General features: G+C 41.9%; 1 protein-coding gene across 19 annotated transcripts in view; it reads left to right on the top strand.

Moving 5' to 3' along the window:
* ptprfa (protein tyrosine phosphatase receptor type Fa) overlaps positions 1 to 26934 on the top strand; it is a 316842-nt gene that overhangs the window by 102895 nt on the left and 187013 nt on the right. For all 19 annotated transcript variants that reach the window (XM_058637876.1, XM_058637872.1, XM_058637888.1 and 16 more), the window contains 2 exons: positions 11770 to 11915; positions 23291 to 23432. In XM_058637876.1, the coding sequence (XP_058493859.1) occupies positions 11770 to 11915; positions 23291 to 23432 (288 nt within the window). The remainder of the gene's footprint in view (positions 1 to 11769; positions 11916 to 23290; positions 23433 to 26934) is intronic.

The raw sequence follows: 26934 nt of genomic DNA, 5'->3' as shown, positions 1-26934 counted from the left end.
GGATGTCTCTCTTCTTGTGACCGTTAGATTATGGGGGGAAAACAGGAAGGTGAATAATCTCAGAGTGTGACTTAAATTCATAGCTTTTAATTATGTTAGAACCTCTGCGTGCTCTCACTGCCTAAGGAGCTTGTTTAGTGAGAGGAGGTTTCTGCGGGCAACAGCCTGCACTTGAGAACCTCACTCTAAAGTATGATGAACTACTCAGGCATAGCTAATTGCAGAAATTATTCAGTGAAGACTTATTGAACTGTTGTCATTGACTGTTGTGCTGTTCATACCTCAGTCTGCCTGTTCCTCAGTTCACAGTTGAATAGATTGCGGCGTCTGTGTTTGGCAGTCTGCCCGTTCACTCTGTAAATCGATTGGTTCGTGAGAACGCAAAGCTACATCTCGACTTAAGGCGAGCTGTTCCAGGCCGGGGTTTGACGTATGGATTATCATGTCATCAAGTGAAATTGGGAACTGGTTTATAATCGTTCTCTTACAGTAAAATGTATTTTTATGGCATCGATTTAGAGACAGACGGCTAGTGGATGAACCCTCTGATGGAACAAAGTTTAGCCTTTTGTTATCTTCATATTGGATTTTGGATTATTGGTTAAACTTGGGGTCACGTGATGCAAAGCATGTTTCGATGTAGAGCAGATTCAGTGGCGGTCTCGTTTCACTGCTCAGTTATTTAAACATAAATTCTTACATGCATTTTGCAAATGAAAAAGGAAATGCAATAATTATGTAAAACTGAAATGCTATAATATTGTTTTTATTTACAGTGTATATGTACAAACAAAAATGTTCAATATCACCGAGCAAATAAACACACAACAAGCAGCTGTTTGTCTGCAGACTTCATCACAAAATCCACACAGGATTGAGGCAGAAAAGGCTCCGCCTTTCAGACAGTTCCTCCAATCATCATGCAGATGCGCAGCGTCCGTGTCCCACCAACTGATCCATTGACTCCCAGAGAAGCTGAGCTTCCATGGAAGTGACGTTTTCACTGCATTTGTCACATAAGAGAATAGTTGATGCTGAGCTTCATGTGGTTTTGCTGCTACAGGAATACGAAAATCATGTAAGACGATCCGTCTTCTGGCTGATTCTGAACAAACTTGTTCTATCGCATGTTGTAATCGCATTCTAGCACACGTTTAGTATTACAATGTAAATACAACACTGCAAATATTTGAAATTTAAGGGGATTATGGGCAACAAACAATTGAGCCAAACTTTCAAGTTAGTTCCCAGATTTGCACAAATGTATTTCAGTCCTGAAGTGTTGAATAATGAATAATAATTTGTAGTCATGATCTCGTTTTTGATCAAATTCAATATGAATAATAAACCTACAAATGAATACAACATATACAGTTTAAATCATCTTTTTATACTTTTACAAAGGAGGTGACTACTCGGCACTCAATAACATACAAGTGTGGGCAAAGTCACTGCTACACAAACAGTCCAGTATGTGGGAATAATGTCACAGACACAGAACGTGGAAAATATGACCCAGGGTTAAACAGTTGTCTTTATGCTTCGTTGTCTGTGTATTTGCTTTGTGCGGGGACGGATCACGTCCATCAGGAGACGGCGTTTCAGTATCTAAATGCAAATGCAAATTGGATGGTATTTATGTAACACTTATATAACACTCAGAGTGCTTTACAGCATCGTTTCACTTTCAGCCTTTCGTATTCACACACACACACACACACACTTTGGCCAAGCATCAGGGGCGGTTTTGGGGTTCAGAATCTTTTCCAAAGACACTTAGACAAACCAAGAACCCAGGAGTCAAAGCACTGAACTTGTAGTTTGACCCAAACAGCTAAGGTCAGGACTTGTGTGCAGTCTCAGAAGCCAAACTTATGTTAGCTGCTGGATGCTCAGGAGCCTGAATGTGTCCCTTTTTTAAATGTTGACATTATGTTTTACTTAGAAGCTGAAATGTGTGGGTTGGAGGTGTTAACTTTCCCAGCCAACGCAACACAGAAGTAACACATTCATTTTGCTGCAAAGTATTTTTTTCCCCCCATGACTGAGTGATCAATATTCAAGTCCGTTATCTGTAAGTGAAAGAACCTGGACTCACGTTTAATCCATGTATAGTCAGTCAAAACCAAGGCAGCCACAAGGTGATGGTGCTAAATGCTAAATTGCATTAGCAACATTAGCTACATAGTTAGCTACGTAGTCAGCCAGAACAGACACTGCTCTGCTGCTACTTTCAAAAACTGCAACCACGTATCACACAATGGACAATTTATTCAAATATCAGATGCATCTACCAACAAAAGTACATGTGAGTGAAGCATAAGGCTGCTGGTGTTGGCTGATGAATAAAAATGGCACTATGAGCTGAAAATAAACCTCGTCAGTGACAGCAGGCTGCGCGGTGACTGGCTAATGTCCAGATTCTGAATTGGACAAAATGGTTTGTTGATGAGTAGCTGTTATGTGCTAATTAGGTGGAATGTTGGTTTGAATTAAATCCATTATCTGCAGCACTAACAGCTGATTTCAGAACAATCCAGAGAGTAGTCCCAGTGACAAGGAGTGAGAATAAAATGTTCAGTTGTTTTTGGTTCAGGATCTGAGCTGTGAAAGCAGCGAGTCGTCCCACAGTGGAGCCACGCGTCAGGCTCCTGCTCGCTTCCTCTGTTACACCTCAGTGGCAGGAAGTTACAGGGGGTACGAGGATGACAGCTTGTGCTGACAGACTGGTCAGAGAGCAGCGCTGGGGGAGCTGGGAGATTTTCCTGTATTAGCCGACAGGAAAGTTGTGCCGTGAAATTTAATGAGCAAACGTTTGTTCTTCTCTCCAGCCTCTGAAGTCTGGGCTCACACCACAGGTCATGCAAATATGCTTTGTCTTATCTCCACACTTTTAGTGGATTATACTGTATAACATCATCATTGGACACTTTAAGAAAACCATCCTGTAAGGCAGTTCTTGAGCGGCTGCACATGAGAGATTACAACCTCATAGCAGTTTATACCGACTTCATAAATTCAACGCCCACTTTTAAGCGATTTGGTCGTGACCAGCACTTTTCCAGTGGTGGACCAGGTATAAACGTCAGGAGCGATGAACTTAATGAATTTAGCGTGTGGGACGCTTCGTAGAGACATAACATGGCAAGAGGACAATGGACACTGCTGCCGCTGTGAGGTGGAACAGTGACACCGAAGAACAGCACCTCTGCCTCTTTGACGTCTCCTCCCACGACCACAAGTCCACGAGCATCATCTCGTGTACATAGAAAACAAGCCTTTTTCTCCCTTTATATGAACAATCTACATTTCCGTCAGAGGCCTAACAGGCAGTTCAAGGAAAAAAAGGGAAAGCAAAGCAAAGACAAATGTTAATTGCAGCCGCTGATTAGTAGCAAACCTCCATGTACATCCACCATCCTGAAACGCTGCTTTAAACACCGTGCAATCGCTTAATTGCAAATATCACTTTTCGTTAAAGTGAATGAACGTCTCTCATTTCTCCGCTCCGAATGAAGCTATAAGTAAAGGTTAGCGCTTCGATACGAGCTCGGTACAAAGAAATATTGGCAGCATTTTTCTCTGCCGGCATCAGGCATTGAAAACCCACTGGTTCATTCTTGCTGATGGCAAACTTTATTGATTCCTCCCTCCATGTATCTCCTCAGATGGAGGCGAGTGAGGGAGCGGCGTGTCTGCCTCGGGTGTCCAGAAGTAGGGAACCAGATTGTTTGTGTGTCACTTTGACTGATCAGAGGTTGATTTGCATGGCTGCTCCTTCTCAGCTCCGCACCCTAATGAGTCTCTGTGAGGAGGAGACACTTTGTGTGGAAACCGTTGTCACTTGTCATCGTGAATTGCCTCCCAAACGCTGCTTTATTCCACCTCGCACAACAGTTGACTGCCTGGCTGCACGCCTAGACACCATTAAATTCTTCAGGCCAAATGAGAAACAGGCCTGTAAGACAAGTGCAGCACGCTCGGTGATGTCGGGGAAGCGGGAGCGCGAGGCTGTAAACTCTGGAAATGAGGAATAGTTTTGCTCTGGAGTAGTTGAGACTTGGAGGAAGTCAGTTTTGGTATGTTCTTTGACAGCAGACGTCTTCCATCAGCTTCCCACTTCATCTGAGGCTGGACTGACATCTTAATCTCTGAATTGCAACAATAAAAACAAACCAAATCCACTTACATATTTGTTTTACAGAAAAAAGTAAGATGGATCAAGTGGCTTTAATATGATTATTGATTGTGTTTAAAGCCAGAAATCAACAATTTACCTAAAGGTTGGCAGATAAAAAGAAGATTCTGGGACAATGGGGGTGAAAAGTGTTGCTCAAATATTACTAAGTTTATAAAAGTGTGCATATAAAAAGTAACAGTAGTAAAAAGTAAACAGTGGAACTGAGTGGATTAACCTCGTGTTCACTGAAGGTTGATTGCGACAACTTTTCATCAAAGCTGCACTCAAACCACCAACAACAGGTTTCCTCGCACACTTACAATTTTCGGTGCAGACTAAATCTCTAATTTGGTCCCACTTTCGTCTCATCATGAATGTCTGTCCTTGTGGATTACGTGCGGGAGGTCGGAGTGACATATTTCTGAGGAAATAATTCCGGGAGAAGCAGCGAGTGCAGGGCCAGGAGAGAGAGAGAGCGAGAGAGCGAGAGAGAGAGAGAGCGACAGAGCGAGAGAGCGACAGGGACAACTCAAGAATTTTCTGTGAAGTGAGGCAAGGGCACCAGCATGTTTTACATTTAGAGTGTCAAGCCTCAGGGTCAGCCAGCAGCAGCCATGAGAAATAAATAGCTTAATAATGGTACGATCTGCACGCTTCTTCTTCTCCACCTACCTCCTCCTCCTCCTCCTCCTCCCCTGCTTCCTGACACCAGCGATAAAAGCCTCTTTGTTGGCGTTGACTCTCAGACGCTAACTTATTTTAGCGTAGCGCTCTAAAGGGCAGTATTTCCCCCGCTGTACGTCAGCCGCATTCTAACCTGTTGCACCACATTTCCATGGAAATACTCGATACCTGGGGACAGTGGCACAAAATGGGCTTTGAGTCACACTGAACTTTAAGAACGCTCTTTTCATTTGAAAAAAAAAAAAAAGTGAAAATGGCTCCTTCCTGGGGAAATGGGATTTAACCGTGCTCGGCACATTTATGTCTCTTCACAGCAGGACGTTTTAGTCCTTTAACAAGTCATGATGCTGCTGTAAATGTGAAACGCTGACTGCTGCCGTCAACAGCAACGCTGTCTGCTATTTAAAGCTGCGGTGCGTAACTTTTGTTGATTTCTCTGGCGTGGTAAATGTTGAATACGGGATCTGTGAGACCTGACTGACGCAGAGGATTGGATGGAATCTTCTTAACATGTAGGCGATGACTGAAGGAAGAAGTTATCAGACATTGGTGGTAATCCCAATCCAGATTTTTAGAAATAAATTATTCATCTTTAAGCCCCGCCCCACACTAGAGGACGAATGACCAGATTTTTAGTCCCAATCTGTCCTTCCAACAATCATGGGTGTCTTCAAATTTGAGGCTGCTTTGAACAGATTTATAGCCAAATGATCCTGTAGTGTGAGGGATTAACAGACACCATGTTGACGTCATTGTATGCATCATCAATATTAAACATGTTTACAACTGAACAGGGGCCACACGGTGGTGTAGTGGTTAGCACTCTCGCCTTGCAGCGAGAAGACCCAGGTTCGAGCCCCGGTTGGAACAACGGCCTTTCTGCATGGAGTTTGCATGTTCTCCCCGTGTGTGCGTGGGTTCTCTCCGGGTTCTCCGGCTTCCTCCCACAGTCCAAAAACATGCAATGTGGGGATAGGTAAATTGGACACTCTAAATTGACCATAGGAGTGAGTGTGAGAGTGAATGGTTGTTTGTCTCTGTCTGTCTATGTGGCCCTGCGATGGACTGGCGAACTGTCCAGGGTGTACCCCGCCTATCGCCCGATGTAGCTGAGATTGGCACAGCACCCCCCGCGACCCTCTGGCAGAGGATAAAGTGGTAGATGATGACTGACTGACTGACAACTGAACAGTGATTTGGGGGCGTGAGCAGAACTTCGCAATAACCAATGAGAGTGCAAGAGATTTTTTTTTCTCAGCGCGATGCCGACTCCGTCTTTTTTTCCGTCTCCATGTTAGTTTCTGTTCTGAAGCACTCTGTGAGATCCCAAATCCCTGACATTTCAGGGAGATGAGAGAACAATCTGTTACAGAAATAACAGAAAATCAAGTCAATGCATCACTGTGCCTAATGCGCCACCTGGTGGAAAGCCAGGCATTACAGGTCAAGGTCAAATGAATGCAGTCATAATTGTGATATGATTTGATTTGGGCCAATTCTGTACCAATCTCCGATGGGCCGGATTCAAAAGAACAACGGGACGGATGTGGCCCACGGGCCGTAGTTTGCCCACCCCTGGTCTAGTCTGTGCTTTGTCTGGATTAAAACATTGAAAATTGGTCGCAAATCTGTTGTGTCTGTGGTCTCCCACATTTTTTTAAAAATCAAGTCAGATTTGAAAATCCTCTAGATCCTGGTTCTTCTGGTTTAAAAGAGAAAAACGACCTGGTGATTCTCTGCCCAGTGGACCAACATCTGTCTGCCATCATCAAACTTTTATGTCCATCCCGACCACTTTCATTTTATCACATTTTATCACATCACAAGTAGACTTTAGAGCTTTTTATATCAGTAAATGTTGCCTCTGCTCAGAACCCTAACCCACGATAGTGTTTCCTACAAACATATGCTGTTACCTTCGCCGTGGACGCACGACATGACACGGTTACGTTACGCACGCCTTGTCTTTAAAGGCCTCACTAAAGCTAAGATTTTAGAAAAAAGCTTGTATCAAGCCAGTACATGTCTCATTTAGATTCTTGATTTAAGACCAAAGGAGCGCAGCTGCAGTCAGACCAAGAACATTTCATCCTTTCATCACTCTAATTGATTTTGAATTCATGACATTTCATTACCATGTGAAGATTCGCTCTTTCATGTCATACCTTGTCGACCATATTTGTACATCCACACATGCACATAACATCAATCCAGCTGCATTTGATCATCTACGCTGCCGTGATGTATCACTGGGCGGGGTGCTCGTGTCTAAAGAGAGACTTTGAAAACTTAATTCCTCATTAGTCTTGGTTCAGGTAATGAACAGTGGTTTAGGGCTGACAATCAAATCAAAAACTAATTAGCTGCACAATTTACTGTGATTAATCACAGTTTATCACATCATGAGCACAACGGCTCGTAAATAATCGATGTTTAAATGTAAAAATCACAGAATCAATGTACACTAGTGCAGTTTAAACCCTTTCCTGTGATCTATATGAACTAACTGTATGTGCATGAACAAAAAAAACTAAATTGTGGCCAAAGTAAAAAACCCCACGCGCCATTAAAAGTATTTGTTGACTGTACTCGTATATTATTATGGCGCTGCTCTCCTGTTTTACTCACAGTTAGTGCAAACGACTGCAGTTTCCAGTCATGACCAGTTGAAATGTGCTCTCGCATTACTCACACACAAGTCCAGTGGTCTCATGAAAGAACAATGACTTGTGCTTGCTCAAGCATTTTCATCTTCTTCACATAATGTGCTTGTTTATGACACAATATATATGCTCCTCTCAAGGGGCGGAGAGTAAGATGTGTCTCCTGATGCCGTTAAAATGATTTCTCTCAGTCCGGCATCATCTACAACGCTAATTTGGCCAGCTAAGCTGTTAGCTATCGTATTACTATCAACAATAAAAATGCTTACAATTGTAATTTTTGTCGTTTTCGAGCTTGAACACTGAGTGCTTTCCTGATTAAAAATGAATATTGTGTAAAGGCATAGAGGAATAAAAAAAAAAACTCCAGCACTGAGCCCACACTTCAGCAAATATTTCATTAATAACAATAAATAGATAATCACGTATGAAACTACTGTGCAAACACAGGAGATTCTCTTCACAAAAGGATAAAAGTGTCAGCACAATATGGAAGTTGTAATTGTGCAAAAGTCCTGTTCAATAAAAACTACATTAGGATAAAACAAAGATGTGGAAAGTGCAAACACAGGTAAAGGGCACTAAAACGAGAGCAATAATCACTGTAAAATTAGGATTAGCCAACACAAGACCAATCTCACTTTTAAAAGTGAGTTTTAACTCCGTCGTCGTTCAAAATAGTCTTTTCCCGGGCGACGAGATGTTCGTGGCATCCGTGGACAAAGGTCGGCCACTACAGAACATGAATACATCTTTAATTAAACACATTAAATATTATTAACATGTGGAATGTGGCACCAAATCTCACATGTGAGGCTCCTCACTGGTATAAAAGAAAGAAATAGAGAAAACTCATCTGGGCATTAGCATTAGCATTTCAGTATTTCAGCGTTCTCTTTTATTTTGTTTGGAACGGCATGAACTGCCTCCACATTATACCCTGTCTCAGAGTTCCTCATCTCCAATTCCACCTCCACATCTTTAAGATCTGCTGACCAGAGTTCGTCAAGCGTTTTCCGTTGATGACTCGTAAAAGTGGAATCGGCTGACACTCACCGTTAGATCCTCTCCCTGCTCCTGTTGAGTAGAGATGTGGAGTTTAATGACTCGTCTTTTTTCACAAAGAAACTTCTGATCACAGTGTTCAAGACTTTTGTGTTTCTATGACTTCATGCCGATATCCTGTGTTTGTAATAACCTTAATTATCAGATCATTTCTTGATCTCATCTCAGTGTAAAGCACTCGGGTCATAATTTGTTGTTATGGTAAAGCTTCACTTGAGTTTTGTATAAATTGACATAGTAAGCAATGACACTCAGTAGATTTACTCGAAAGAACAAAATCGAATGACTGTGTTTGTTTGACGAAAACAACTTTAAGAATACAAATAAACGTGTTAGTCTGTCTGACGCTGTACTAAATCAAGTTCAAGTCAGGAAAAAAAAAACACATAATGCCGTTGGGAGTCAAATTACGACTGCATGTACGCCATCGACTGACCTCGGCACTCGGTGCATGTTCCACAATTCCCTTGTGGCCTTTGACCCACAAATAATAGAAGAAGAAAATAGGGACTATGTGTACGACTGACTTCACCCTTAGAACACGGAGCATTTCGGCTGCTTTTTCCATCACTGTGTTTAAATGTACAGTGAATATAGAGGCTATAAGAATGTGCAACATGTAGTTTCTTATATCCTTTTTCAGTCTGATGAAAAATGTCTTTTAATTATTCGAAATTGACGTCAAGACATCAGAGTTCAAGGTTCACTTGGCTCGTTTTTATGAACAAAAACAAAAGAAAAACAGTCTAATTGTGTGACTTCTGCACAATTATTGCTACTTTGGACACATTAGAGCAGGTGAGTTTCAAAATAAAACAGGAAATACAAGATGAAGTAAGACATGAATGCGTTTTCCTGACGTTTCTAGAAAAAGTCCCAAAAAAAGTTCACGCCCATGTCAGGTACGACCGCTCGCCTGGATGTTCTGGACGTTCTCCTGCTGTGGTGAACGCGTATGTTTGCATTTGTCGCACATGGACGGCAAATTTCTTTTTCTTCCCATATATCTTCATGTCTGGATATGACTCAAGTTGACGTGGAATGAGGAGAACAAGTAAGGGCAGTGCTGTGTGGAAAATGAAGCTTGAAACTCCGCAGTTACACACTGAGCCGTTTCTCAGGCATGAACTGAACTCTGAGGAGTGTCCCCCAGAAGTCTCCCGCCAGCTGCCTCGTCAAACCTCATGTGAGAACTCAGCGGGACAAACTCAGAATAATCCACAAGCCTCCTGCGAGCTGGTGTCAGGCTCCTCCCCCCATCGTCTGGACCCCCCGGAGATCCTCCTGCTGTTGTGAAGGCGTCACAGCGAGACACCGTCCCACCACGTTTATCATACGTGAACCTCAAACTCTAGAATGTCTAAAAACGGCTCAGGTATAAGTTTGTGAGACGTCTCAGGGGTCTGCGTGTGACGCAGATCCAGGAGTTACTCTTGCTCTCGGGCACAGGGGTTAGAAACATATTTACGTTCTGCATCTACGACATCACACGGAGTAAAACTGCTGTCAAAACTGTGAGGAAGTTACAGCTGTGAAATTTTTACACTTACTTTAACACATCACTTATTTTAAGGCTGGGTTAAATGCAGAGTGCAACTAAAACGACTTCTCATTGTAAATGACATGATTTCTTGTCATTACAAACAACCCTGGAATTTGAAAGACATGGATCTTCACGCTATTGGGTAGTGGTGCATTATGGGAAATGTAGGAGCTATTGTTTTTCAAAGTACTAACATTCTATCGATCTATCACACCCTGCTGGTTTGTGTTTTGTAGAAGGAGAATCATTTTATTTATCTAGTACTGTATTTTTGGTTGATAGACCCCCCAAAAATCTACATACTGGACCTTTAATGTGCCTGCTTTATTCTCCTGTTATCATCACAAGGCTTCTGATGAGTGAAACATAGTGAAACTAACTGTGATCGGCGGGATTTCTGTACGTCTTCCCGGTCAAACTGTTGCTCCACAGTGTCTCTAGTGGTCACATGGAGACAGAGCAACTTAAACACCAGCACAAAGCCAAAATTAAGATCAATTATTACGACTTTTGAAGCAGCACTGAGTTGGTTTCATGAACAGATGTTTGCAGAATATAGAACTGGACTTTCAGACATTTGGTGGGATTCTTAAAGTGTGGGTCGTGCCCTCATGGTGGGCCATGACGGTACTGCAGATGGGCCCTGACAGGTAGAATATAACAATATAATATAATAACAAGATAAATCTTCTATTTCCATATGTTTCTTTCCTGTATATACCTTATTCTTTTTTTCCACATTCCACTGTGCATAATTTGACTTAGAAGCAACCACATTTGTGTTTTATGTAATTCTGTAAATACACGTGTGTGTGTGTGTGTGTGTGTGTTAATTGAGTTATTATAATAAAAAAAAAACATAAAAAAACTGTTTAAAAAAACAGTTTTTTTTAATCAGTTTTGCAATGAACTTTCAAATAAAGAAGCAGAAAGTGGTGGAACATGGTTCACAGCAACTGCTGTAAAAGCACCAAACAACAAGACACATAATCTGAGAGGTTGCTTTTCAAATTGCAGCTTTCCTGTTGTTGGATTATTTCATTTCATTTATAGAGCTGGATTATTAGTAGGAGATAGTATGTCGAGAACAGCTTGATCCTACAGTCTTGTGTGTTGATCAGTGTTGTGACATCAGGATTATTTGAGGGTCTGCAGAAGATTTCCAGAATTTAATTTGGACTGTGACATCCTCTGGTTTGGCTGTGGGCTGTTCCACAGTCGTCACAGTGGAGTCACAGTGGAGAGCCTCAGTGAAAGTGGGTCTCAGTGTCGGTTCATAATAATACATAAATGTTTACTCATGCATTCCAAGCAGATCCGCAAGGTTTCTATTTGTCCTTTCAGACCTGCCCGCCACTATTAATAAGACTGTCAAATGCTGCTTATTAACTCTGGCAGCTGGTTGGTTCCCGGCTGTGTTTTTTTACTGCCTTTGCATTTGTGTTGTGTGTTGCCACAGGCGTGAGATAGCTTTTGAAAAGAGCATATTGTTATTGGGAGTCTTACAGTAGATGTAGAGATGTAATATCCCTGCAACTCGCCCGCAGCTGTTTCTCTGCCAGGACTCTGTATCTGATACGGATTATCCTCTCCTGCGTCTCTCACCTTTTGTCTCGCTGCCTCTCCCCTCACAGGCACGCCCAGCTTCATCAAGTCCCCCGACGATCAGACGGGGATATCGGGCGGCGTGGCGTCGTTCGTGTGCCAGGCGGTGGGCGAGCCCAAACCTCGCATCACCTGGATGAAGAAGGGGAAGAAAGTCAGCTCTCAGCGCTTTGAGGTACGAGCTGTGCTCGGAGCTTCCTGTGTGATCTGACTGACGGCGTGGCGTCGCCGCTCATTCGTTTGTTAGTGTCTAAGAGAAAGAGAGAGAGAGAGAGAGTTGAGATTTGCTCTGAAAATAACCTGAATCGACTTACCTGCTCAGGTCGATGTGTGTGCTCAGCAATGCTCCTTCATTCAGTGCCTGCTGGAGATGAGGCTCAGCATCACAGCACATGCACACTAAAACTACATCCACATTAAACCATATTAATAGTGTGGATATGTTGAAATTCTGCTCCAGAAATGCCTGACGTCCCAAAATAGAGAAGTTGAAAAAAATACTGCCAGTTTAGTTTTAATATTGAGACTTTTGGAGACGATGTTGCAGTTAGTGATTGGTTCTTACTTTCAGTTTCGCTTTATCTTCTGTGCGATACTGCAAAATTTGGTATCGATCCAATACCAAGTAAATACAGGGCCAGTATTGCCGATACCGATACCAATACTGATACTTTTTACTACTACGATCTACTTTTGTGTGGGGGAGAGCAATGTATCATAATTTATGAGTGAATGCATCATCAATATGCAAATCTGACTGAAAACTTGAATTTTCATGTTTATTTAATTATTTCATAAGTTTTCCTTTAATTAATCATGTTTATGATGATAATAAAACACAGGACAAAGTTTTCAGGCAATTAAAAATACTATTATTAAGTAACTCAGTAATATTGTTTACATGTTTCTGTTTTATTGAGCCTCTTCTCTCACTTCTCAGGTATGTTGCAATTACTGTCAGAAAAATAAAAATACTTTTATTAAGTAACCCAGAAATGTTTATAGAAAACTTAAAACTTAAATTTCCGTTTTGGGATGGTAATCTACATTTGCAATTAACAACATCGCAAACATCGCAGGTTGCAGTGGTTTGATTTAAAGCTTTAAAAAACCTCCAAACAGCGCTCCTCTTCCGCTCTGCCATCACGCAGCCACAACAGTGCGCTGCTCGCCTCGCAGTGAGTGAGTGTGGCAGCGGAGTAAAGGGGAGGGGCTAATTGAGCATGAGTGAAGTGAGAGAAGAGCGTCGTTGTAGGGCCAGTCGGTCACTCTGTAAATACCTGGAGTTGTACTTAAGGATCGATCTCATCACACGAGTATCGATCAATACCCAATACCAACGTTAGTATTGATACTATCGATATTTTAGATCCATCCGCCCAGCCCTACTGGCCCTAACCTAACCATACAACGTGTCTTCGCCTCAAAATGTGCAATATTTTATGTTATGGTGACTGGATTTCTGTCCCCATAAAGAAGAAAAGTCCATGTAATATGAGTGTGGAAACAGACCGAGGTCCCCACAACATGAACAATACCTGTAACACACACACAAACTGGTTCTAGGCCTTTTCCATAACCTTAACCATCACAACTAAGTGCCCAATCTTAAACCTTAAACCTTAACCTAACCCTAAAACCAGGTCTTGAAAAGACCTTTAAGGTTGTGGGTCTCAGACAAAATGACCCCACAAAGACAGGTTTGTACTTTTGTTGGACCTCACAAAGACGTAAATGCAAGTCAAATCAACTTCCTGTTTACATTAGCATGCCCATGAATGGAATGAACGTGCTTTTAGGCGTTTTAGTGTGGACACAGATGACTTCTGAAACTGATCTAAAAACCTTTGTTTTTGTCTTAAACCTCTATTTTGAAATGAAAACATAGTAGCATGGATGTAGCCTGACTGACTCTTTCTGCAGGTTTTTCATTTAGTCAAATGCAAGCACAAATGACTGAGAGGGAACATCTCGACTGAGTGCTTTCACTGCAGGAGAAGGACAGTCGAAGTGTGTCTGCTTTAGAGTAGCAGCGGAGAATTTTCACGTGACGAACGCAGACGACAAAAGCGTCAATAGCGGATCGTAAAAATGTTATATATATACCTTAGACTCTGACACTAACATGGTTTATGTGGCTGAGGTTCCGTGTGTTGCCTCCATGTCATGGTCTTGTTTCAGTTTTCTCTCCACTTTTAGTCGTCTACATTTTTCCATCCCAGACCCTCATTTTTATTCTCCTGTCGTCGTGTAAAAGTTTTGAGATGGGTAGCCCAGCCTTTTTAGACTCGGCTTTTTGTTTGCTTTGCTGGCACCCTGTGTGTTAAAGTGCAAAACACCAAACTAAAGCATAAACACAGTTTGCAGCCCTCAAATGGAAATGTGTTTTGTGAACACACTAACTGCAGCACTCTTCAGTGGAGCCAGTAATTCAATTTAACATATTTCCTCCATCTATGATGCCACATCATGTTCATTTTATGTCCTAATATTATCCATTTGTATATATATGTGTATATATATATGTATGTAAATGTGTATATATATGTATATATATATATATATATATATATATATATATATATATATATATATACGTATATCACCTTATGTTGACTAAAATGAACAATGTATGGAGTTTGTTGGAGTTCCTGTTTCTATATCCAGACCCTGTCAGAGTCTCGTTCATGTGTTGTGCTGAGCAGGAACCAGACATTTTTAGCATTCAGGTGCATGAATGCGCATACAAATATATATATATATATATATATATAGCGCCTGCTAACTAACTATGTTTGGTGAGAGCCTTCCTGTAGGACTGCGGCACAGCGGGAAGGCTCATTAGCTGCCAGCCAACCCAAATGACTTCAAGTGGAGTGACTCGACATGAGTCCTGTATAGACGGAGACACTTGGTTCATGTCAATGTGAGTAATAGGAATTATCTTCCACCTGTCTGCTCCGCATTACTCAAACTGATGGCTACACTGCGAGTACACTGGGTGGGAGGGAAGGGGGAGCGGGTTACATTCTCCCGGTGCAGTTCGACTCTCCAGATCTCTCATTCAGTTTTATCCAGTCGAGTCGGGCTTGCAATGGATTTATTCACCTAAAGCAAGGCCTTAATTGGCATTAAAGCATCTTAATCCACTCTTTTAAACACGTGAACACATAGAAAGTGGGATTTTAAGTAAGATTGGACATATAGATTCCACCCAGACACTCATTGCAGACACACAATTATAGCTATACGGCAGTTCATGTTGCCAGGAAATGTTTCCTGACTCCGAAACTTGTCTACTTGGCCTACTTTTAACAAGTTTGGATTAGTCCTGGGTATCTCAGATCAGCCTGATGCAGATGCAATCATAAGGGGGTGAGGTGTAGGGTGTGTGTGTGTGTGTGTGTGTGTGTGTGTGTGTGTGTGTGTGTGAAATTCATCTTAAATTTCATTCCAGGAGGCGCCTAAAAAGTCTTGAATTTAACTTGCCTTAAGCTAAAGGAGCTATGTTATAGAACAGAAAGGGAATCTTTAAACAGGTTCAGCTGGTGGTCACGAACACGGACGAAGCAAAGAAAACAACACAGAGCAGCAGCAGGGTCCGTTCTCTCAGAGGAAACAATCCCGAGACCCCTGACCATGGGATGTGGACGGTTTTCCTCCAGCTACGAGTTTGCAAATGTTTCTGTTGTTATTCAGAGAGAAGTGTGTGACGGTGGCTGTCAAATCTCAACCGCATCAGAGCGTTACATGGGGAAAAATGGAAAGTGGTCCAAAAGCCCAAAGAGCTTTTCCATGAAGAAAAATGAAAACAAATGGAAAAAGGCTCTTTTTTTGGAAGCATTTAAGAAAGTAAGAAAGCATTAGCATCTGAATCCCTTCACTAAAACGATGAGCAAAGCAACAGTTGGTTGTTTGGTGGACAACGGTTTGGAGATAAAATCAGAGAGTGAAGGTTGAGATGGTTTGGTCACGTGCAGTGAAGGGGTCGTTGAACATGGAGCTGCTGGGCAGCAGGAAAATAGGAAGACCACAGAGAACTTTCATGGATGTTGTGAAGGAGGAAACAAAAGGAGGACAAGATGGAGGCAGATGATCCGCTGTGGTGACTCCTAAAGGAAGAAGAAGATGAAGAAGAACTTGGGCAAAGTCTAAACTAACTGAGGAAATGAAAAGACTGCAGCCTTAAACACCTTTTTGTGAAAATTAATTAATAACAGATTGAACAAAATATTGTGCTGATTGAACAGAAGGTGAAAGTTTATGAAGAGACGTTGGTGCTTGGACAACAGGGGTGGGTGAGGACATCTCCACACTGTGGGACTAATACAGGACTATCTTATCTTCTCTTATCTTATGATCCATCTGCGCCGTCAGACGACTCAAAAAACATAAATTGGTTCTTGCAAACAGTCAGTGTGTGTTTGAATAAACGGTTAGAGAAGCCAGATCTAATCACCTGCGTCCACAGGAGACACATCCAGGACAGATTTTTAATACCAGGTGTGAAACGTCCTTAATTAAAGCTGTCCACACACACTCAGATCGGTGAGGACAGATTTTTAATTCCAGGTCTGTGGACGTTAGAAATGATCTGACCTGGAGGTCGTCACAATTTGTCACAAAAACACACAAAATAATGAGTTTCATTATCAGGAGAAGAGAGAATGAGGCAGATTGTCAGATTCCATTCTGTGTTTTACCTTCATCACAGCTATTTGTATTATTATTATTATTCTTATTTTCAGTAAAATCTCCTTATCTTGTTATGATTTAAAATTGTTCTGTCAGACGTGGAATCTCAGCTGCAGTGAGCCCTTAAGCTTCCGTCTGAGGATAATTTGACTTTTCCTAAACGTGTCTGTGGCCTCTCTGACTGGATGAACTTGTAGAGACTCAGCCCAGGTCGTCTTTCCCACAGTCCTTCACATGACAACTTGGGTGTTTGTGTTAGGTTAGTGTCAGATTGAAAGGAAATGCCTTTCTCCGCTCTCCACAGTTGCTGTATAATCTGCTCATGTCATTGTGTGTGACAGGAATGTTTCTCCTCTGGGCAAAGTCTTACTCAGGCTCATTTGTCTGTGTGTGTGTGTGTGTGTGTGTGTGCGATTGAACTGATGTCTTTGTGAGGTCCAAACAAACTTATACACCTATCTTTGTGGGGTCATTTTATCTGGGCCCCACAACTTTAAAGGGTATTTTCAGGGTTAAGGTTAGGGTAAGGGAATAGAGAATGCATTATGTAAATGATGTGTCCTCACTTAAGTATAAAAACAAATTTGTGTGAATGTGTACTTCTTTGGGAGTCCAAAAGAAATGTGTACACCTATATTTGTGGGCACATTTTGTCTGGGCCCCACAACTTTAAGGGTTAGGGTAAGGGAATAATGAATGCATTATATTAATGAACATAGAAATAAGTGTGTGTACTTGTATTTATATCTTTGTGAGTCCAAAAAAAACATGTAAACCTATCTTTGTGAGGACATTTGGACCTTTTTGAAGTTTTTTGTCTGGGCCCCACAAATTTAAAGGGCTTTTTCAGGGTTAAGACCTGGTTCTAGACTTAAGGTTAGAATTGTGATGGTTTAGGTTAAGGGGCTAGGTAATGCATTATGTCTATGATGTGTCCTCACTTAAGTATAAAAAAAAACAATCTTTGTGAGGACATTTTGACCTTTTTGACATTTTGTCTGGGCCCCACAACTTTAAGGGTCTTTTTTCAAGGTTAAGACCTGGGTTTAGGGTTAGAATTGGATTTAGATTAGGGTTAAGCACATAGTTGTGACGGTTAAGGTTAGGATTAAGGGACTACAGGATGTATACGGTCTATGATGTGTCCTCACTAGGATATAAAAAACATGTTTGTGTGGTGGATGGACCTCCTACCAAGGCCTCCTTCATTAGGGCAAAGAATGTGATACTCGCCAGTCTGCTTGTTGGGTCTCCCTCTGTCTCTCTCTCTCTCTCTTTCTCACACACACACACACACCACTGCAGCGGAAGTGCCCTGACCTCTGAGTCTTAACACCAGCATCACATACCTGTGACCCACTGGAGCTCGTCTCGGGTTTAGACGTTGCCTCACTGCTCCGAGGGTCCGGTCTCTCCGTCCGAGCGTCATGTGAACGCGCAGCGGGAACTCCCGACTTTCCGCTCACAACATGTCACATCTTTCCAAATGTCAGCATGACTAATCGTCACAACTGTGGCCGCCGAGATCCGGGAAACGCTGTGAAATCAAGGGAAGAGGCGGAAACGGATGATCACAGGGCTCGTAAACTGTCTGTTGTAAACATCTGTTTAACTCCAAGTCGTGCTGTCGCGCTCTTGATTTGTTTTCACCGCACGCAGATTTCTGAAAACCACTGATTCTGCTGTCAGCGCAGTTAATGTTAGGGCTGCAAATTATGGACAATTTGATCGCCCACTAGCCGACACTTATTGAAACCGTTGATGGACGAATTGGACGCCGTTAAAAAAAAAAATCTAAATTCAGAATATAAAGCCTTGAAGTGCTTCAGGCGATTAAAAGTAATTGCCAAGCTGTCCAGCAGAAGGTGCTGTGAGTGCATCATCAGTGCTCATCAGAAGAAGACAACAATGACGTGGTTTTGCGTTGACAATGGAGGACACAAACAAGCAGACGATCACAATATGGTTAGGAAGTATTTCTGCTTCCACATCATAGACGGAAAAGTAATAAACAAACCAGCTGCTAGCTTAGCTGCAAACCAGCCACAGGTTCAACAGAGTCGTCGGAGGCTGTGCACACACGCAGAGATGGGTAGAAAGAAAGATGACTCACTCCATAAAATTGATGCTTTTCATGCTGCGGAGCTTAAAAAAGATCAATTTAATTGAACAGCAACTTCATATTAACTGGCAGGTTGAAGGTAAATAAATGTCTTTAATTTGAACGTTTTCTATACAGAAAACTGCTGTGGAAACCTGGGGTTACTAAATCTTTATACAGTTTAGTGATTGTCAAGTGAATTTGACTCAGTGGTGAGTTTCAAAATGTTTCCGGACTGGAAATTCAATTTAATTTCAGTGCATTCATGCGTAAAATGACTGCTGTGTCCACCTGTCTGTCCCCTGTCCCTGTCTCATGAATGTGGCGTCTCAATATCCTTTTCAGTTTGGCACAAATGTCCACGTGACCTCAAAGGTAAGACAATCACCATGAGGGAATCCTCGTTCACTCAAAACATTATGAAACTGTGGAGGTCAGAAATCATCATGAGTTCAAAAAAGTTTGTATTTTGATGTTTTTTCGCTGCAAAATACAATCATTTGTGGACAGAATCAAGGTCACAGTGGCCACTTCAACCACTTGTAAGTGACTTTGTAGAACACAGTTGCACAGCACATACTGTAGAAGTCAACACATGATGCAATACAACTCTTTACAGATGTAGTCTCGTCCATGCAGTGTTTTCAGAAGGTTCTTCTCTGTGAGAGTTGAGAGAAGGATGTTTCGGCAAAAGTGGTTTTGTTCTGGTTAATGTGAGGAACAGTGAGTTTGTCTGGAAATAACAAACATATGTAGACTGAAAGCGTTGGTCAGTGGAGACATTATAACCACTGACTGGTAATTCAAGTTATTTTCATTTATTTCTTTTCCATTCTTAAAAAAAATGTCATTTGCATAATTTCTTGCTCCCAAACTCTGAGCATCAATGATTGTAAAAAGCAAACTAATTGCACATGCCCCCCGTCTGAGCACCCACGAGTGTGCCGCTTCTAAAATGAGGTGTAGTCAGGCACAAACTCGGCACCTTGCTGTCCTGACGCAGTGAAGCGTGAACAATGAAGCCCTGATGTGAAACGAGGGCTTCAGTGTGTTGCTGTTTACTTGAAGGTTCATCGCTAACATTGCTCAAATTCTAAAATGGTGGTTTGACAAATGTTGGGGGATTGGGGGGGGGGGGGGGGTAATTGAGAAAGGGAGGATGATTCAACACACACCACACTTTTCCTACAGCGTCCACCATGTTTGTGAGTGTATATTTAAGTTTATTAAATGAGGAAAATGCACATTAATCACCAAATCAGCAGGAAGCATCAATGTAAGACATCAAAATTCAATTCAATTCATGTTTATTCGGATGTGAGATGGATGCATATTACTGAACATACGCTAAACTGCAGTAAATAGCCTGCTGTGTGGCTAGTGGGAACGCAATATGTGAAAATGTGTTTTTAACTAATAATTCCTTCAAAATGTATTGGTTCGCCCTCAAACTCGGTCAGATCAGAATATCAACAGAGTTTGGTGAGTTCCTGTGCACGTCAAGGCCCTCACTCAAATAGCCAGTGAAAGAAATAGAAGGATCCGAGTGGATACAATAGGGCGGATTCCTTATTCAACAAACTCAAAATGTATAATAATAATAATAATAAGCCCAAAGACCCTGGGAAAGGGCATCAGAGCAAGTGATGTATGAGAACATGAATAGTTTGCTTTCAGCCGATGTTTGAGTTTTTTTGGAGGTTAAATAGTTGTCACACTCCCTGATATGAGCCTGTAATTTGTTTCCTGTGAATATGAGACTCTGGCAGACGCGGCTGTTTGACTAAATTTAGCCATGTGCCTTGGTACATTACAGTCTCCACTAGTGCTCAGGAAGTATCTATATATATCAATTCTGTATGAAGTCATTTAATGGTGTGTGTGTGTGTGTGTTAGGTTTTCCTTTCCAGGACTTACAACCGTCTTGTATGAAGTACTTTATTAAAAGGATACTAAAGAGGTACAAGTATCTCACCAGAAAATAGTTTTTATAATATTACTTAAGTAAATGCCTTAAAGTATATGACGACTGTACTTATTGAATGAGTTAGGATTGAGCCATGGTGGCTCATTGGTAGGTTGAGTTGTCTTTCAGCTGGAAGGTTGTGGGTTTAATTCCTGTCTCTGCTAGTCTATGTGTGTCCTTGAGCAAGACACTTAACCCATGGATGCCAACTTGTGAGAAAACCTCGGAGTGAGACGATGTGGCGTACGGGGCAAATGCATGGCTGGCCCAGTCGAGGTTACCACCACACACCCAATATATTTATGTATAGTAATATTTTATGCGTCCCAAGCTTATAATGCATTCTAATCTACTTATAACACTATAATTAGTTGTAAGCACTCATTAATACTTTATACAATATGCTTTATGTATTATCAATGCTTAATACTCGTAATGCTTTATACATTAATGCAATTATAATACTGTAAATAATGTAGGCCACCACTGCCAACACGCTAATGCCTATTTAATTTCAATTTAAACTGATACTCACTTATAGTCTGTGTCAGAAATAGATTTAACATTTTCCATGGATGACGAAGTATGCTGTAATAATGGTGCGTGTCACTGTCTACACTGTCGTGAATGTCTCATCGTGTTCCGGGCACAGATCCGGGACGACAACCGGCAACAGTCTTTCCCCGCAGTTATTCGAAATCAGCCAATCAGAGGTTATTAGGGCGGGTGCTTGGCTGTATTTCTAGAAATGCATGAGGAATGGGAGGCGTGGCGTGTGTGCGTGTGAAAAGCGTTATTTGCGTGACTCTCGAGCTGATTGTGCGATTGTTGGCCTCCCTGCTTAACCCCATATTGCAGTGTGTGAAAGATGTGTGAATATAGAAATACACACCATAAAACCAACTCTTCTTCTCCTGATTTTATTTGGTAGTTGGTGCCAAAAATACGAATAACAAAGTAAAGTACAGATACTTGAATTTTTGTACTTTGTTACGTTACAACACTGGAAAGCAAGTGGTTGCACTTGTATGTTACTTTTCTTGTGTTTTCTTGTTGATTCTGTGTTAAGATAAGGGTTTTATATGATATCAAACAGAGTTATAGTTTGTGTTAAGTGTGTACTAGTACACAGAGACGCTCTTCATGCAGTAAATTCTTGTGTTTTTCATCTTTGTTGTTAGCATTCAAAACAGTTGTTCAGACTATGTTAAAAAAGGTCAACATCAGTCACCTATCACCTTTTAAAGTTCCCTGAAATTTGACATTTAACCTGTTCTTGTTGTTTTTCTTGTTATTAAAATGAAAACAAACTGATTTAATCTTCTGGATACTTGCAGACGAGAGAATCACACATTTGAAAAGAATAATTTACTTCTATCTTTCTCCTCATCTACAAAAAACAACCATGAGTTAATCTGTCAACTCAAAATAATTACTCTAGGATTTCAAATTGATTATCACAGTGTGTTAGTTAAATGCAGCAGTTCCATATTCATTAAAACTGTCATGTTCCTAAAGGTAGACAAACCGTGTCCCTAACTCCAGCTCTGTCCTTCACATCTGAAGTCTAGTTTATACCAATTTCCGCTCGATAATCCAGTTGATTTGCAAGTTTCGGAAGCTCGTTGCCCTCCCGATGATCAGCATATGATCTGCACTGGCAGATGTTTAGAGTGAAGTGATGCAGCCTGCAGAGACCTGCTGCTCACGCCTCCCTGATGTTCTGCCGGCAGACCTCCATCACGTTCGATGACTCCGTCCACCGCAGCCAATCAGAGACCAGGATCACAACCGTGTCTAAAAACACGTCAGAGATCACAGACAGCACTGCTAACAATCAGTCGACCTGCAGACGTTAAATTAAATTCTTCTTTCTTTTCCAACTTTCCTCATGTCCTCCTTCTCGACATCCATACCTTCTCTGTGGTCTTCCTCTCTTCCGCGTGCCCAGCGGCTGCAACACCCTTTTTCAGTATAATCGCTGTCTCTGCACGTGAACAAACCATCTCAGCCTTGACTCTCAGACTTTATTTCCAAAACGTTCAACCTTTATTCAACCCATTATTGCTGCTTCACAAAATCTGCTTAAATGAAGCTAAATTCACTAAATAAAGGTGTCTTGTGTCTTGTCATGATGAGACACATCAGTAGGTGAATGATCATGTCGTTTTTGACTCCAGCCCATCATTAACAGTGATGTTTCATGAGTGGCTGGAAATGTAAGGGTTAAAACAGAGAATGGCTCTTTGTGTCTTCTTGTGAATAATAATATAGGTGAAAGATCTTTAATTACAGGTTGATATTCAGAGAGATAGTGCTGTGTGTGTTGTTTTTCTGCTGCTGACACAGACAAAACTCATCCATCTACTCTCACCCAGCAGCAAAATGAAATCTGTGCCAGCTTAAGTCTGGGATATCATCACAATATGTTTGCCACTTTATCTCAGCACCAGACAGCCTTTTCCAGCTGGAGACTGTAAACTGCTCTCTCACCACACCAAAGCCCATTCAGAAAACCTCCATCGCTAAGTTTAAATGTGCTATTCTTTAGAGTTTGGTGTTTGAAAATCCGTTTTATCTAAGCAAGACAAACTTAGCAAATGATGTCCCTGGGAGATAAAAATGATGATTTTCATCGTGGACTCTGGTGCAGGAGTGAAACTACCCTAGTTAGCCATTCAAGTGACTACAATCGGTTGTTCTTTCTCTCTCTATCTTTTAAACTGTTGTATTATGTGGCTCTGCTGAGGAGAGCGTCTTTAACGGCGCTCTGCTGTCGCCCCGGCAGGTGATCGAGTTTGATGACGGCTCAGGCTCGGTGCTGCGTATCCAGCCTCTGAGGACCCACCGCGACGAAGCCATCTACGAGTGCACGGCCACCAACAGCGTGGGAGAGATCAACACCAGCGCCAAACTCACCGTCCTCGAAGGTAAAAAACGGACTTTCCTGTCACCTTGTCTCACTATTTATCTCCGCTGCTCTTACACCTTCCTGTGTAAGCCACAGTTTGTTTTCCATCGTGAGACTTTGTTCAGATACACTGTTTGAAAAGAGATGCTGGTGAGTTTGGCTGAGAGCGGTTGTTGGATCTGACCACAGGAGCATTTCCAGGGGTCTAGAATCCCTTAATCCATCACTTAGCTTCCATAATCTGGGTGAACTGGAGAAACTAAAGGGTGGAGAGTCGTTCTTAGATAGAATAGATTTAACAGAAACAGGACGTGTCATTGCTACTCTCACATACAGTATGTACCTACTCTCTAAGGCCTTTTGTTGTGTGAGTTTTACACATTTTAAGGACATTTTTCAAACCTCAATGCTGATGATGTGAGCGATGGAATGCCACAGTGATCTTGCTGTTGACTGATGTTGATGTTGTCAGATTTAATCTTTTACATAACATAAAGACGTGCGTGTGGTGATTTATAGTTTAGTGAACGTTTTCTGTAACCTGGAGAACAACCACACTGACAATAAGAAAATGGCTGACAAACTTTCAAAAAAAAAAAACTTCATTTCAGCTCAGCTAAAAACTTTACCTAGTTATATAAAGACGACTTACTTTAGTTTGAATGAATTTATGGGGAACATGTGGTGAGACAGTGGCAGGAAGTGTGGGAGATGGAACTCTCTGCAGCGTTCTGTTAAAAATAAGTGGCTTTCAATGAAGTTCCAGAGAAGGGACGAGGTTGTCCAAACCTGACTGAGACGGGGACATTGTGGATGAGCCAATTAGGGTAAAAGAGCCAAATGGTGTGTGGACATCAGTGTGGACGTCCAGAGTCAATGAAACAGTTGTTTATTGAACTGTCTGACCTGGAACGTTCATGTTTTTCCCTTAAATCAGTTTTCATTATTCATAGTGTGCAGCCTGCCAGAACTTAGTGGAAGAAGAAGAAGAATTCCTTGAGGTGTTACCAAGTGAAATATTTATTTTTTTGGTTTGTCAACCATTTTTATTTCAGTGCAGTATTAAATATACAGTGGCCTCTGCGGCACTGGTCCCGGTCTTTTTAGGCCTTTGCTCTTAAAAGTCTTGGTCTTGTCCTGGTCTCACTACACTCTGGTGTTGGTCATGACTTGGCCTCGGCTCATACGGTCCTGACAAGGATAGTATGATGTGTTTCCACTGAGTTGAACAGTTAAGTGTGTTAAGTGTGTTTCCATTTGGATTAGTATCAAAATAATGGCAACAAACAGCCACAAACTGAGCAGATAAAAACAAGCTGCTGGACGTCCTCCGTTGTGTTGTTATCTGTTGTTGTCGCGCTCTATGTCGTTGTTCGTTGTCGGCACATCGGTACAACGTCACGCTACGTATCTGGCTGACGTGTACAGTGTGTATTTGTGTTTCCATGAGGTATAGTACTAAAATAACCCGCCCCTACCATGGAATGGTAAGGTAAAGTCAGCCCAAACCCCGCCTAACAAGTAAATGTACTGTTCTCAGTCCCAGCTGTACCATAATGGGAACACGGCTTAGCTTGCTAGAGGGAGTGGTGTGGTTCCACTGTTATGACATTAAACAATGAAACAGAGGCTGGAGGTCCAGCAGGTGAATCTGGGGATGGACAGAGGGAGCTCGAGGAAGTGTGGTCATACTTGATAGCTTAATGGTTAATGCAACAACTCCGATTGGCTCAGCTGACTGTGTCCGTGCTGATGAAGAATTTACATTTCAAAAACTCATCAGATGCACCGTTCTTCATATGACGCAGTCCCTGTTATCGATGCGTTGATTTAAAGGAGGTCATTTTCCCACAGTGATCACACTGCAGCAGCAGCAGCAGCAGCAGCAGCAGCAGCAGCAGCAGCTTTGAGCTGAGACGCTTTTTGGTTTTCAGGGAAAACTAATGTCATGCCTGAGCCCAGTAACTCTGTTTGATTGTGTGTTTTTATTTCGCAGGAATGTGTTGAAAGTGATTTTGGCTGCGAGCCTCCTGTAGGTGTGTCTCCAGACAGCACTGTGCTTTGCCAGCAGTGAGACGGAGACCAAACACATTTATTTAAACGACACTCTAATTGATAGACAAACAGCCACAGACCAAAAAAAAGCCTTTCTCTCCGGCAGCCTTCTCCAAGTCACTCAGGAACCCATTATACTTCTTTTGCCATGTAGATATTGGCACCAGTAAACACAGCCCGGGGCTGCGGAGCCTTCAGCATCACACAAACACACTCTTTTCTCTCCAAACCACTCAGGATCTTGTTAAAAGACAGTGATGGCTGAGACTAATGATCGCTGACAACAGGGTGATATTTAATGGATCAGGCTATGAAATGCATTGCTGCTCATATGCATATGTCAAACGATGGTGAGATGCAGATGTTTTTTTATGGATAAAATCAGACTTTCTGTCCTAAAAAACACACAACTTTTCCACGGTAGGTAGGTAGCTTGACTGGTTGGTTGGTTGGTAGGTAGCTTGACTGGTTGGTTTGTTGGTTGGTTGGTTGGTTGGTTTTTTGGTAGGTAGCTTGACTGGTTGGTTGGTTTGTTGGTAGGTAGGTAGCTTGACTGGTTGGTTGGTTGGTAGGTAGCTTGACTGGTTGGTTTGTTGGTTGGTTGGTTGGTTGGTTTTTTGGTAGGTAGCTTGACTGGTTGGTTGGTTGGTTGGCTGGTTGGTTAGTAGTTAGGTAGGCTGGTTGGTTGGTTGTTGATAGGTAGGTTGGCTGGTTTGTATGTAGGTAGGTAGGTTGGTTGGTGGGTGGATAACGTGATTGAGTTATTGATTGATGGACAGATGAATAGACAGGTTGATGGACGGGTGGCAAAGTATAAAACACAGATATAAATATAATCCAGAAAGTAAATACATAAACAGTTATTTCGCCACACACACATTATTAGTTCACTGTATTCTAGTGTTGCTGAGTGAACATATGGCTCTGGGATAGAAGCTATCTTCTTTTTTTTTGCCAGTTAGTCTGTGCTTTAATGTTTGTGAAATGTCTCCCTGAGGGCAAGAGTTGAGAAAGGTGATGTCCATTTAGAGTCTTTAAGTATATTCTGTGCTCTCCTGAGGCAGAGTGTTTGGTAAATGTCCTCTCTGGAGGAGAAAGGAGCAGGAGCAGCTGATGTTTTGTGGAGTGCTTTGGTATGTGCAGCAGGCAAATTACTTTTAAGATGCAGTCGCTCAGCTCACCTTCGATGGCGCGGTGGTAAACCGTCAAAGGTTTACTTGTGTGAGAAACGTCAATTTTTAGGAATCAAGGTTGATCCTCCACCTTTCGCTGTTTCTAAGAAGCAGTTTGAAAAAGAAAAAGGAATCCGCATTTCAGCGGTGTCTTTATGCCTGTCACAGTAACATCAACAATGGAGCTCTTCACAGAAGAACAATGATGTGTGGTTCATTAAGGGAAGGCGAGACAGACTTCTCAGAGCTCTGCACTGGTCTGCATGGACTGACAGCGTCTCACTTCAACACTAA

The sequence above is a fragment of the Solea solea genome, chromosome 9 (assembly GCF_958295425.1).
Source record: "Solea solea chromosome 9, fSolSol10.1, whole genome shotgun sequence".
NCBI lineage: Eukaryota > Metazoa > Chordata > Actinopteri > Pleuronectiformes > Soleidae > Solea > Solea solea.
Note: the sequence above shows the minus strand (reverse complement) of the source record. Positions and strands in the feature narration are given on the sequence as shown.